Here is a 13,862-nt window from a genome sequence, read left to right as displayed (position 1 = left end):
ACATACACATGCATGCATGTATTTAAAAATATATAATAATAAATGTATAATATTTCATATTAATTAATACAATAATTTAATGTAATCATAATTTGTAAATATGTAAACATTCCTATATATATATATATATATATGTACATGTATGTGTTTATAAATATAAATGAATATGCACAGTACACAGACATATATTATGAAAACAAAAACTTCTATTTTGGATGCAATTATTCGCGATTGTTTGACAGCCCTAATTTGAAATATTTGTACACTGTACATTTTGCACTGCACGCTTCATAGCTCACTTACTTCGAACAATAGTTGAACTAAAACATAAAAACGAACTCTCTCTTGTAAGTTCAAACCCATCTGCCATTCTTCCTTAAAAATAAAATCTTAACCAAGATGTTTACAAAGCACATTTTCTACTGCGACACATTTTTGTTGCGACTGACCAATCAGAATACAGCATACCAGGTAGCTGTGTACTGATATACTTCCCGTTAAATGTTTATTTCTGAGTCGTTGCTTTGTTCATTTCAGACCTAAATTCGTCAGAGCTCTGCCTTTGGCTGATGCCCTTTCGAGAAAGGTTTACACAAGGCAAAAATAAACATTACAACTACTCGAAATGATTGTGGGCTTCTGCATCCCAATATAACATCATCTCCCGAGCACTGGCATCAGAGCACCAGACTAAAAATATCTACCCGTCATTTTCGGGCTTGCTCGTAGGACAGGGTTTCAATGACCTGATGTGAAGGAACAGTTTGTGTGCTGACAGCTTTTAAAAATAGCAGGACTGGAAATAATAAATATTGACAAACGTTTTGTCAGATAAGATCACCCTGTTTTGTCCTGTCGTCTTCCGGGATTGTGTGGAATCCCTCACGTTTCGTGATAAATTGATCACATCCTGGGGATGTCTTTACGTTTGAGTAGATCATTGAGGTAATGGGTGTTTGGTCAGCTGGTACCCAGTGTTGAACCAAACACACATAGATTGTCTTATCACTCTGTAATAGTGTTAGGAAGTTCAATTGATTTGATTAAGTCTGTTCGTTTGGACATTTAAATTAAAAATATGATATCCGATTCATCACTCCGTTGTGTTTACAGAAGTCCCTGCTGAAAAAACGTAGCGAGAATAAAATGTTAGCTTTATACCACTGTTTATTTCTGTTATGCATTTAGTTTCAATGGTTCCACTTTAATGTTGTCTCAATACGTTTGATGTTCATTTATAGTTATAAATTATTTATAATAATTTATTTAGAATAAAACCAGTAACTATTTTACCCTGTACATAACAGAGTTTTGATTCTAATATTATTTGATTGATTTCAATGAAAAGAAACTAAAATAACCAATTGCATTTGAAATATATCAAGTAACTTTCTATTTAAATAATAGATTAAATATATTTTACTTTAATGTATAGCATGAGCATCTTGTGCTTTGGCAAGCTAGCTTTTCTCAAACTAAAGTCTTTATTTCCACATATACAGTAGTGGGCTTTATAAAAGATACTATTGTGCTTGAACAAAATGGGTATAAAAGTATTAGTTTTGGGCTGAGTTCTTCTGTATACTCTCTTCACCACGACTTGCTAAAGAACACAGAAATTACCAACACCGCTTTTCCATTCAAAGCAGATGCTCGTGAGCGCGTGCTCACCGGCATGTCCTGGTGAGTTCGTGCGAGTTGGCATGCTTGGTCTCAATGACTCAGAAGCTTTGTGGTTTTTGACAGGGAGCTTTTGAAAGACCACCCGTTCTTCTACGTGCCAGAGGTGATCGACGAACTTAGCAGCCAGCACGTCCTCACCACGGAGCTTGTGCCGGGATTCCCTCTCGACCAGGCCGACGCTCTCTCACAAGACCTGAAAAATGAGGTATCCACTCACTGACCGTTCCTTTACTGTTAAAGGAGTAGTTCACCTTCAAAATGAAAATTCTGTCATCATTTACTCAAACTCTTGTCATGTCAAACCTGTATGACTTTCTTTCATCTGCAGAACACGTATTATATATTTTGAAGAATGTTATTAACTGCCCCCCATTGACTTGCATTGGTTACAATTGAAGTGAATGGGGGGGGGGTGTGCTGTTCTGTTACCAACATTTTTCAAAATATCTTCTTTTGTGTTCTGCGGAAGAAAGTCATGCAGGTTTGAAATAACAAGAGGTTGAGTAAATGATGACAGAATATTCATTTTGAAGGTGAACTACTGCTGATTCAATCCTGTTTTCCGTGTTTAACGTCATCCGTTAATTCATATGCAACAATAAATATTTTTTCAATTAAATTATGAATTTGTTGTTAATTATGTGCTTGAGATGGTAATATTTCACACGTCATCAAGCCAAAATATGATTCTATAACGAATGAGTCACATAGTCTTAAATGTGCTTAGCAACATAAAAGCTCCTCACCTTCTTAGAACATTATCACCACCTAGCGGTGAGAATATTGTATTGCATTATTATTATTAAAAGTATAGCCAAAACACCAAGGAATGTAATTTGAAGTAAATCTTCATTACCAGATTTGTTGACCAAGCTCTTAAATGTTCCATGTTGATTTAAATCAATAAATAATTCAATAAATGTGATGGAAACTCGAAACAGAGCATACACATATGCTCATCAGTCAGGTTGTCTGTAAACATTGCATTAAAACAGCCTAATGGTTGTTTAAGGGTAAACTAAGTAGAACACTTAAGTGGTTTAAGTGTAAACAGGGGATTTAAAGCTGTTGATGGAGTAACCACGTGTTTTATTCCTGCTCAGATATGCAAGAACATCCTGACCCTGTGTCTAAGGGAGCTTTTTGAGTTCAGATACATGCAAACCGACCCCAACTGGTCTAACTTCTTCTATGATCCACAAACGGACCGGGTAAGACAACACATCACCTTGCCAACATTTGGGTCAAAAGATTATTTAAAATGCAAAAATAAAGGGGAAATCCTGTCATTCCAAATATGTAAAAATGTATTTGTTTCGTGTTCAACAGAACACAGCAATTTCAAAAGCAATTTTTCCACAGGTGGCTTTACTGGACTTCGGCGCAACGAGAGGATTCGATGAGAGTTTCACGGATGTCTATATAGAGGTGAACTCATCGAATCAGAAGTAAACACTCATTGAAACGCAAACATTATTTAACGGTTGTGTTTACTCTTTTATAAAAGATCATCAAGGCGGCAGCAGCAGGAGATCGAGAAGGCGTGCTGAAACTATCCATAGACATGAAGTTCCTTACTGGCTATGAGTCTAAGGTAAAGCGTCCTTATCTTTTTTCATGTTTGGGCGGCACACAAGACGCATGCGCTAACGTGACCTCCTTTCATTCTCCTGTCATAGGCCATGGAGAACGCCCACGTGGATGCGGTGATGATCCTGGGCGAGGCCTTTTCCTCCAAGGTGCCGTTTGATTTCGGAGCGCAGAGCACCACAGAGCGCATCCACAACCTCATCCCTGTCATGCTCAAACATCGACTCATCCCCCCGCCGGAGGAAACCTATTCGCTGCACCGCAAAATGGGTGGGTCCTTTCTCATCTGTTCCCGCCTCAATGCCAAGTTGAGCTGCAGTGACATGTTCAACAAGGCGTACAGCAATTACTGGAGAAACAGTCAGAAAGGACCCAGCCAGTGATGGACAGTTTTTCCAGCCAATCGTAGCGTAGAGTTCAGGAGGCGAGAGTTCGTATTAAGCACAATGCCAATAACGAACTGACGAATGGCACTTCTGACTGACCGAACCGTACCATCATACACATTTGTTTTTGTTTTGAGTGTGTTTTTTGGGAAATAATATCCGTGGAGTGCAGGAATTGCTATTCAGATGGATGTATCGATGTGCCTATAGAATTCCTAAAACCAAGAAAGTTGGTTACTCATCAGGTATTGAGGTAGTAAACTTACCGTTTGGCTGTAGAACATTGAACATTTCATAACCAAGCCTACAGTTTTTCCAGGTCGCTGGACTACTGTCATACGAGGACCGTTCTCCTGAATCAGTATGTTCACTTTGATGCATATATTGTTTGTTTATTTTCTTTCCCGGTTTGTTTGTGACTCGTGAATGTCGCGCACAAAATGTAGGCTCTTTTTAAGGCCAAAGTATGATAATGGTGTTTGATGGGTCTATTTTCCAACGAGGGATGCATAAATGCATCTGTTGCAGTCACATATTAGGTAAATATGGCTTTTACCTGGTTTCTCTGATGTACACTGCAGGGCTTGACTTTGAGCCCATCAAAACTCAAACCCTGTTTGTTTTTGTTCTGTCATAATGCATTTTAAGACGTTAGGATATTATTGATGGTGGGATGAGGTATCACTTCTGTACATGAACTTAAATGTTCCTAAAGGAATCAAGGTAAGAAGAAGAAGAAGAAGAAAGCATTGTATAGTGTAATAGCTTCACAACATGGTAGAGAAAGCTTTTTTTCTAATTCTATTGCTATCGGCATTCTTACAAGTTGTGATAAAATTGTGATAAATCAGAAAATATTAAATATTTTGAATCAAGACACCAGTCTTAAATGTTTATTAGCAGACTTGATATACAGGTAACTTTTTTATAAGCACATGCAAAATTCCAGCGAAGGATTTTTTTGTTTTTGGCTGAACTATAACTTTAAGGTATGACCACAGTGTTGGGAATGACTTACAGATTCTAGTTAACATGTATACATTTGGCAGGAACCGCAATTGCTATGCATTATCATGCGTGTTCCCCGAGAGCACTTATGAAATACTTTTTAATTTCCAATTTATTGTACAAGCCTTCGTGAACCATTTACAAAACCAAAACATCAAGATACAATATTTATTACATACAAGTCTGCAGACTTATGTATTTATTCTCCAATTCCAAAAAAACGATTTTCCTAGGGTGTGTACTGCTTTAAAATAGACTGAATTCTGGATATGGCACTGTTATTTGGTAAACAGTTAAGAAGACCGCCAGCTGTATCGTGAAAGAGCACATGAACATAATCCAATACGTTCCCTGGAGATGATGTCATACTTGAGCTCGGTCCCACATAGTTAGGGTTGTGTGTGTGGTGCATCACTATTAGCACAATTGGTTTATTAGCTGTAATGATACACAAAATAATCCAGAGAATTACACATTTCTTTAGGGAATTACAGTACAACACTTTCTTGTATACTATATTAAGTGTACTATGTCTTGAGGATTGAACCAGCAGTTCTCTGCTTTGCATACATCTGGTTTAAAAACTGGATAAATGTGCAGGAAAATTGTGATCGGTGGGGATTGAAAGAGATTGAAAGTAAAATTCTGTACATGCAGAGAAGTATTGTATGTTCTGCAGAACACAGAAGATCTTTTTGAGAACATTGGGAACTTAACCATACTAGCTCCCATTCACTTTTGTTGTATAGACACAAAAGCACTGGGACATTTCTCTAAATAACTTATTTTGTGTCCCACAGACACGAGGATGAATAAAATCTGACAACTTTTTGGGTGAACTGTGCCCTTTAAGTTCTGCAAAGCATGCTAAAAATTTCTTATATTCAACGACATGTTTGTCAGTAACAGCTTATTCATGTTTAATGCTTTTGTACATACCTGAAATTCCCCTCAGAGCTTCTTCAATGTCAGTTCCAAGTCTTGATGCCACTGGGCAGAAGACCAGGATCAGCTGACAGTCTGCAATATCAGCCAATACAACCCCCTTGAGCTGTGAAAGAATTTGCTGATCTGCTCCAAAGGTTCGGCCACACACAACTGAATGCACTTTTACAGATGGCTCTATAAAATATTGATGATAAATAAGATAATTCCTGCAACCAAGGCGCAGGCATGTGCTTGAAACTCCGGTAAAGCGTCTGAGATGTACTCACCAAAAGAGTTCTGTGTGCTCTGGGGTATTGATTTAGTCCGGTCATGGTCTGAATATTGTCTGCTATGTGACGCTGCTTCCATACGCCAGTGTTCTTTATTAACACATGTCTCACTAAGACCGTTTAAGACTTCAATGTACGGTTTCAGTGATGCCTGTGCTGCTTTGAGCTGCTCCTCCACTTCTCTAAAGGTTCGAAGACACTCTCTCAACACATCCTGAACCGCAGCATCACCTATGACAAAGGAACCAATGTGAAACATCTCCTTCCTCCATTTGTGATACTTTCTGAGTTTTCATAGATCAACTGTTACTCACCGCTGTTATCGTGCTGTATTAAATGCTTCAGTGCGTTGGCAAATGTTTCTGGACCAGGTTGAAGTGATTCCTTTTGGAAATTAAATGATTAATAATAACCATAGAAATCCATGCGCAATTCATTATACTGAAAAACGTTTGACAATTATTCCGAACTTGCGGGGGAAGTGGCTTCGTACGTCCACTAAAATGACCTTGGTATCAGGTGGTTAGATGTATTTGAAAGAAAAATTGTTGTTTGGTTTGCACATGCCACTTAGTTTAATATTTTGTTATACCATCCCATGAAATGTCAATATTTAAATAAAACAAAGCCTAATCTACAGCCCCAATATGCTGGGATAGGCGCCAGCCCTCATGGAAAAGCGGGCACATGGAATACATAAGAGACCATATATTTTGGGATGGTGCTGTTTATTTTCACCAGTTTCTCACAATCTGTCTTTTGTTACAGAGAGACAGCATTACCTTCGCTGTGTTTATAATAAGCTCCATGATTTTCCTCCGGAGCTGGAAGTTTTTCACGCCTGGGAAGAGCTCATTCAGATCCTCCCTGGTCAAAGTGAGGACTTGAGCATTGTCAACGCCCGCATCTTCAAGTAAAAACAAAGCACAACTGAAAGAGATTTTCAATTATAGAAATGAAATAAGACATTTAATCTATAATGCTTATTGCTGAAACACCGTAGTAACCGTCACAGACATTCTAATGGTTATAATAGGAATTGCATTGATCTGTAGAGGTAGATTGTGTTGGGTTCTGATGGAGGGATGTCCTACTGGAATAAATCACACTACATAAAGGACATTTGTCATTGTTTTTATGGTGAACAGCGAATTTATTTGTAATAGAGTCTATTCTGTAACTTAGGCTGCGTCCAAATGACCCCACTTGCAGTCTTTGCACATGACTACGTCACCTTCATGACGTATTGTTTCTTGCATTTGGCAATGCCGCACGTGAAACCTGTGGTCGTGACGCAGTAACTGTCGTAAAAGCGTATTTTGATACATACCATCAAGTACGCGAGATGCAGAGAGTTTCTTGATCTGTTCTCGGAGATCGCTGCCCCTCTTTAACAAATAACACAATAAATAATGACGGTGCGTTATTTATGAAACTAGCACCTGCAAGCACAGTTATGTGTTCTGGATTATTAACCATAAATAATCCATCAAATATGATTCTTTGAATACCTTTTCTCTGTTGTTCCTCCATGAGTTCGGGTTTATCCATTGGAATCCTTGAAGCCAAGAAGAAGACCCTGTGAGGCTCATTTCTCCAGTAATGAAACTGAAAGTTGATGCTGTTAAAGCTAAATAAGAGACATCGGGTTGTTCACGGGCTGACTCAGAATCAGTCGAGGTTTGCCTGATGCAACGAAGAGTAACAGAATAATCATGTCGAGATCTGATCTGGGACCCGTGCAGGCGAGCGATTGGTTGGTTTTGGCGTAAAAGCCCGCCCTCTTTCAGTGTGTTTGGGGCATCCGCTTATCTCATTTGCTCGGACAAACAAGTGGGCGTGGTACGCATCTAGCGACTTCACCATTCCGGGCCAGAACGAAGGTAATGCTGTTGCCGCACTTGATTGTTTCATGAATGTTGATGTTTTTTTGCGATTTTACTATGCGTTTACAACAACGTGGCGGTTCTGGGTGTACACGTAGATCTGGTTTAAATGAGAGGTCAAAGGACATTTGCGTCGTAAGGAAACATGCCGTTTTGAACGGGAGTGTTAAACTCTGGACGCGCGATAAAAGTGTAAATGACGTCACGTCATTAAAATAATGCCGTGGACATGCAAACGTTCACGTATGTTCTTCATGCGTGTCGTATGGGTTGTTTAACGACAAAATGAAGTGTTTGTTTGCCATAGAACCGCCCATTTTGGGCAGGAAATTTTGGTGGGCAGTGATGGTGGCGGTGGTCTTCAAGACTCATGCATGCAGCCTCTGTGCGAGAATGCATGGAATGCGTTTTTGCAGTCCATCAGATTCTTGCAAACGTTCTTAGCACTGCATTTGCATAAAAGAGAAAATGCTCAGACCAACAATGTATTTAGAAACTTGACTGTCTGTAATAGTCACTAATACATCATTTATGTTATGTTATTATTGTTCATGCATTTCAGTTTCATTCAGCATCTCTCGGTTAATGATTTGTGAAGCACAGGATCATGGACCAGACGCAATCTACAATGTCTAAAACATTTCGAAAGAGGAAAAGGTCAAAATCAAAACCAAACCCACAAACAGCAGGTCATTTTTCATTAATGTACTGTGATTCTACATGTTTGCATTACGGTTTACAAATCAAAAGGACTGGTGTAAAAGAACAAACGATTGAATGAAATTTAAGCAGTGAAGACATTATTCAAATGAGTTGCTCTTTCAACAGATGTCATAAAGGATTTGAGAAGAGAGGGTGAATGTGGATCAGACCCTTCAAAAGTAAGATCATGCATTCCTGCTTTAGATTATACATCAGTATGAAGAATATTGTTGCTATGCTATTTTTGTATAATTGAATGCAGTAAGTCATACAAAACATAAGAACATCATAATTTATTTGATGTCTTTTTATATTGCGTTATTTTAGAATGAGGAAATGGGCTCCTTGAAAATAAAGAGAACACACACCAAAAAAAAGTGAGTTTATGTGTACTGTATGGTTCTCAAACGTTTTTGTTGTGAGGCCCCCTTTGTGTTTCACGTTGCAGCCCCCCAAATGAAGACTTATAATCTTAAACTTCGAGTTTTACATTAGGCATTTAGCAGACCCTTTTATCCAGAGCGACTTGCAAAGTAGGGGAAAACAATAGAAGCAATTTGTGCCACAAAAGAACAACAATGCATAGGTGCAGTAAAACTGGTCTCAGTTAGCCTAGTATAGGAAGCTAATAATTTAGTTTTTTGGCGGGGGGTAGGAAAGTAGAAAAGAAGTAGAAGACTGTACTACTTGGTCAGATGTTGACGGAAGACATATGTTTTTTTTTAGCCGATTCTTAAAGACAATTACAGAATCTGCTGATCTTGTGGCAAGAGGGAGATTGTTCCAGAGTCGTGCATATCCAGTTATAGAATGCTGGAACATCAATGGTTTGTTTTGTGGACTTTTCGATAGTTGATTGCCTATAATCAATACATTTCTATATTTCATATTAATGCCACAAAATATGTGGCCACACAGGAGGCCACAGCCCCAGTTTGAGAACCACTGGTTTATACTGTAATATGGTCAGAACTTACGTTGCTGTGGCACGGATTGCCTTTAATTTTTTTAAGGCATATGATCGAGAGAGTATATCTAAAGTTGTATATCTAAAGTTTTTTTCTGTTTGGTGTGTCCTAAGGTACCATGATCTCCAGCCTGTGGTCTTGAGACCTACTGAGGATTCAGGCCAAGGGGCACCTTGCACACCAGCCATCACTTCCAGTCTAGTCAATGGTGTGGAAGCCCAACATACGAGTTCATGTGGCCACACAAGTTCTTGTGGAATAGTGGGGAAAATGCATGAATCTAGTTCCGGTAAGACCCAGCTCCCAGAGACTAAAGTAAATGAGTAAACAAAGATTTACAACAATCTGATGTTTCATAAGCTGTCATGTCACCAATAGAGTTAAAAAGGAAACAAAATATGGAAGACATCAACCAGCACTCCTTAAAAAAATACATTGAAGAAGTGAAGCAGGCAGGTATTATGTTCTTTATTTTCTATCTTAAATAAATCAGAAATGATTATCAAAAATGCAGACCCGTTTCCTTTAACAGTACCCGTCATAGTTCCTGTTGCTCAGAGGAATCAGAAAACCGACGGCACACAGGAGCACAAATCACCTCCATGCACCAAAAAAGAGACACCTGTTTATGAACCAGGTAAATGGTTAGTTCACCTAAAAATGAAAAATCGGTTATCATTTACTCACCTGCTAGTCAGTTTTTATCTTCTGCAAAACACAAGAAGATATTTTAAACAGTGCTGTTAACCAAACAGTAGCGCTACTCTATTGTACTTAAACAAAAACAATGCAAGTCAATGGATTCTGCCACTGTAAGGTTACCAACATTCACACTTTTGTGTTCTGTGGTGGGGTGTGCTGTTTATGTTTCCAAATATGTTGTAGATAGTTTTTTCTAATTTGTTGTTGTGCCTTCACAGGAAGTCAGGAGGAAAAATGGCAACTGCAGATTTTGGCAAAGGGTCGAGTGACCTGTCCCAAATGTAAGAGTGTTGGAAGAAAAACTGTTGATGGTTTGAAGAAACACCTGGAAGCCTGCAAACTGGTATTTGCACATAAGTATTTTTAAAAATAAAATATAGAAATGAAGGCTCTGAAATGGTTTTTATTGTTTGTCATGTAGAATATCTTTACGTGCCCACACTGTGGGAAACAACTGAAAACATCAACTGGAATGAAATACCACCTCATGGCAGACCACAATAACCTGGTTTGTATTTTTCTGATGCCATGTCAACATTGGTGATAATATGTTAAGATGCAAGTAATGTATTATTGTTTGTATTTCGTTTTTTTTTGTAGCCTCTTCCAGATACTGGGAATGACGTCGCTGACCAGGCTGTAAAAGAGAAGCTGAGGAAAGTTCTGAAAAGGATGGGCAAATTGAAATGTTCAAAAGAGGTTTGTTTATAATTACAGAACTTATCATAAAGCAAATTGATTTAATGTTTTCAATATAGCGTAATAAGGTTTTACATCTGATAATATTTTAATTCATAATGATGTATTAAGAGCTGATTGGTTTGTTTCAGGGTTGCACAGGAAGCTTCACCAGTATAATGGGTTATGTGTACCACATGAAGAAATGTGGCAAAGAGGAATCAGAGCTGGAGAAACTCGTAATGAACTGTAAACATTGTGGAAAAGCGTATCGATCCCGGGCTGGTCTGGAGTACCACATCAAAAATGAGCACAGTACAGTGAGTCACACTTTACCTTAAATCTGTGTTAATGCATGCAGCAAAAAATGAGCAATGTGGAGATTTTAGTGGCATCTGGTGGTAAGGCTGCAAATTGCAACCAACGGCTCACTCCCCTTCTCCTCCTTCTCTTTCGAAGCACTATGGTGGCTGACACAGGAATAAGATGTCGTCACGTTTTCGCCTTTTTGCTGATAGATGATAAGATATTTACGTAACGCGCACTGTAGAGCAGTTTGTCCGTTAAGGGCTACTGTAGAAACAACATGGCGAATTCTATGTAAGGGGACGTACAGTGTATGTAGATAGAATGAGCTTTTTCTATGTAAGGTCTTTATACACCTCTGAAGACATGATTATGTATGTTATTTAGCTTTCCTGTCAATAGATCTTCCAAAGAATTTCACACCGGACCTTCAGTAAAATGGGATGTTTTTTGTGCAAACATTTCTTGGTGCAGACGCCCCAAGAAAGTGAAGAAGAGGAGGTGAAGACCCGGAAAGAGGCCGTCTCAGAGCGCACACAGAGCGGGCGAGTGAAACGGTTGTCGGCGCAGGTGGCCGTGTTCCACCTGAGGGAGATCGCCAGCGAGGAGCTGGTGAAGGAGTGGCCCAAGAGAAAAGTGCAGCGCGACCTGGTTCCAGACGACAGGAAGGTGCTCCAAATTATAATCGGTCAAACTTTGTCAACATGTCGTAATTAGGGCTGTGTGAAGAACTTGTGATGCTGTTTGTCAATCTGGCGTACTGTCACTTGTATTGTATGTTTCGATCACAATCGCAGAATAATGGAAGTATCGATTTGCATGTCTTGGAAAAGCTTTTCTTGAGGTTTTTTATTGACATGGTTATTTTTGTGTGTCCATGTAGCTCAAGTATTCTCGTCCTGGGTTACCTGCTTTTAGTCAGGATACTCTGCGCAAGTGGAAGAATGAGGTCAAACTTCATAAAAAAGTGCTGTGTCCAAATAAGGTGAGGCACATAAGTGTTTTTACACAATTGCATTTTGAATTGAAAAATATTTTTATCAAATGTCAATGAATCGTTGCCCTGAGGATGATTGAATGCACATTTTGATTTTATAATAATATTTTTTATTATTTATCATAAATCCCCTTTAAAGTGTTGTGCTTGCTTAAAAGGTTTATTTGGCAAAATGTGATTTTTCTTTTCTTTAACGTGTTTTGGTTTATATCAGGGATGTGGTTGCTTCTACACAAGTGTATCTGGACTAAAATCTCATCTCGGGCTATGTACTTTGGTGAGGAATGACATCTCCTATATCATAATATAGCTTATATGCTCAGGGTAGTGTTTGCTCTCGAATATCAAGCTTTTGTTTAAATATATTCATTATATATAATATAATATGTGAATATTGCTTGTTTGTCATTATCATTTCGATTGACCATTTTTGATGAATTGCATGCATTTTATCACGGTTTTATTTATTTCTGCAGGGGGAATTTGAAACTGGAAAGTATAAATGCTTGATATGTAAGAAAGAGTTCAACTCTGAAAGTGGAGTGAAGTACCACATCAATTCCATGCATTCTCAGGTAATACAATGTGAATGCATATTTCTGTTCTGTTCTATAGCTGTCCAGTATACTTGAATCTGATTGGTCAATTGGAACTTTCACATCTTCTTTATGACCGTGTTTATAACTTACTGTATATTTGACTGTATCTGCCAGTTTCCTTCACTATGCTGGTTTTATGTCTCTTGTAGCAAACTGTGGTCTGTTCTCGCATATTAAGATCATTTTAATTTTAACAATGTTTTATGTCCAAACCCTTTCAAGATGATCCAAACTCTTGATGCAAAAAACTCTTATGATAAACGTTTATCCTGTTATTATATTTTTTACAGGACTGGTTTGTTATAAGGTCTAAAGCTAAGAGTTCCAAATTTGATAAAGTGCACAAGACGCAGCCCAAGGAAGATTCCATGAATCCTTCAGACGTTCCCTCGTCAAACCCAGCCGTCGGTTTTCCCCAGACGCTCGACGCCTGGCAGCATAGACAGACACCTGCGGCGGCCACGTCGAGTGGAACAAAAAATCCAGGACGAGACTGTAGGAAGGGGAAAGAGGGCAGGCAGGGTAAAGACTGCTATGAGTTCAATGGCACTGACTGTGAGAGCAGCAGCAATGAGACAGAGGATCTGGTGGCCAACAGACATGACGAGTGGGATTTCCGCAAAGCGCTCACAAAGCCTGGGTCCAACAAGCGACCTAGAAGTAATCCATAAACCCATCATGCTCTTTTTCTGAACGTTATATCATCTCATGTGCACCTCCAAAGCTGAAACACAAGCATTGGTGCTACTAGGAAGACTCATTTTAAACATTTATGGAGTTTTTTGGAGAGTTTTGTTCTCTCAAAGGCTAAATATGTAACAATGTAAACATTAACATGACATGTGACATCAGATTAATGAAACGTGTAAATAAAGGTATGTATTACTAAATATACGGTATATTAATGTTTAGCGGAGCATGGATTACAGGAAACTCCAGGCTTTACCACAGCTCTTTGTTGCAATGTCCCACGATTTATTTAAACAGTTGCATGTAATGATTTTCATTTATGCTGCTGTGATCCTTGTGATATTACCGAGAAAGTGATGGCATTTATATTGTAGCAATGTTCATTGTGTGCTGCATTACAAACAATAAATTTAACATACTGAATCTTACAAACGCCTCTTTAATAGCATA

General features: G+C 38.6%; 3 protein-coding genes across 4 annotated transcripts in view; 2 read left to right on the top strand and 1 right to left on the bottom strand.

Annotated features, from left to right (window-relative positions):
- Positions 1–4,536, top strand: part of coq8aa (coenzyme Q8A-a) — a 19,389-nt gene extending 14,853 nt beyond the window's left edge. Inside the window, exons 11-15 of the mRNA XM_079474990.1 lie at positions 1,747–1,888; positions 2,787–2,894; positions 3,046–3,111; positions 3,191–3,277; positions 3,363–4,536. Of these exons, the coding sequence (XP_079331116.1) occupies positions 1,747–1,888; positions 2,787–2,894; positions 3,046–3,111; positions 3,191–3,277; positions 3,363–3,656 (697 nt within the window). The 3' untranslated portion in view covers positions 3,657–4,536. The remainder of the gene's footprint in view (positions 1–1,746; positions 1,889–2,786; positions 2,895–3,045; positions 3,112–3,190; positions 3,278–3,362) is intronic.
- LOC306904842 (uncharacterized protein) lies at positions 4,528–7,748 on the bottom strand. The gene is made up of 7 exons (XM_079474993.1): positions 7,396–7,748; positions 7,215–7,272; positions 6,667–6,791; positions 6,199–6,268; positions 5,882–6,115; positions 5,607–5,789; positions 4,528–5,105 (listed from the first exon to the last, which is right to left on the bottom strand). The coding sequence occupies exons 1-7, from the start codon at positions 7,474–7,476 to the stop codon at positions 4,897–4,899; spliced, it is 960 nt and encodes a 319-aa protein (XP_079331119.1). The 5' UTR covers positions 7,477–7,748; the 3' UTR covers positions 4,528–4,896.
- znf512 (zinc finger protein 512) lies at positions 7,168–13,839 on the top strand. 2 transcript variants are annotated; one of them, XM_079474991.1, is made up of 16 exons: positions 7,168–7,767; positions 8,333–8,459; positions 8,599–8,651; positions 8,800–8,849; positions 9,554–9,729; positions 9,819–9,896; positions 9,973–10,077; positions 10,361–10,485; positions 10,564–10,650; positions 10,743–10,841; positions 10,973–11,140; positions 11,601–11,795; positions 12,010–12,111; positions 12,338–12,400; positions 12,600–12,698; positions 13,013–13,839. In XM_079474991.1, exons 2-16 carry the CDS (start codon positions 8,378–8,380, stop codon positions 13,391–13,393), a joined length of 1,863 nt encoding a protein of 620 aa, XP_079331117.1. In that variant the 5' UTR covers positions 7,168–7,767; positions 8,333–8,377; the 3' UTR covers positions 13,394–13,839. The 2 variants fall into 2 exon arrangements, with proteins under 2 accessions (XP_079331117.1, XP_079331118.1); XM_079474992.1 differs by lacking the exon at positions 7,168–7,767 and adding an exon at positions 7,792–8,013.
- Positions 13,840–13,862: the final 23 nt, after the last annotated feature.

Source organism: Barbatula barbatula, assembly GCF_947034865.1.
Source record: "Barbatula barbatula genome assembly, chromosome: 15".
NCBI lineage: Eukaryota > Metazoa > Chordata > Actinopteri > Cypriniformes > Nemacheilidae > Barbatula > Barbatula barbatula.
This window is presented reverse-complemented; position numbering and strand designations above follow the sequence as displayed.

Excerpts from the sequence above, each read along its gene's own strand:
- znf512 (XM_079474991.1), top strand. The coding sequence starts at position 8,378 with ATGGACCAGACGCAATCTACAATGTCTAAAACATTTCGAAAGAGGAAA. Across the intron at positions 10,486-10,563 it reads ACCTGGAAGCCTGCAAACTG|AATATCTTTACGTGCCCACA; the intron begins GTATTTGCACAT and ends TTTGTCATGTAG. Across the intron at positions 12,401-12,599 it reads ATCTCGGGCTATGTACTTTG|GGGGAATTTGAAACTGGAAA; the intron begins GTGAGGAATGAC and ends TTATTTCTGCAG.
- LOC306904842 (XM_079474993.1), bottom strand. The coding sequence starts at position 7,476 with ATGAGCCTCACAGGGTCTTCTTCTTGGCTTCAAGGATTCCAATGGATA. Across the intron at positions 6,792-7,214 it reads TGCATCTCGCGTACTTGATG|ATGCGGGCGTTGACAATGCT; the intron begins GTATGTATCAAA and ends TTTTACTTGAAG. Across the intron at positions 6,116-6,198 it reads AATACAGCACGATAACAGCG|GTGATGCTGCGGTTCAGGAT; the intron begins GTGAGTAACAGT and ends CCTTTGTCATAG.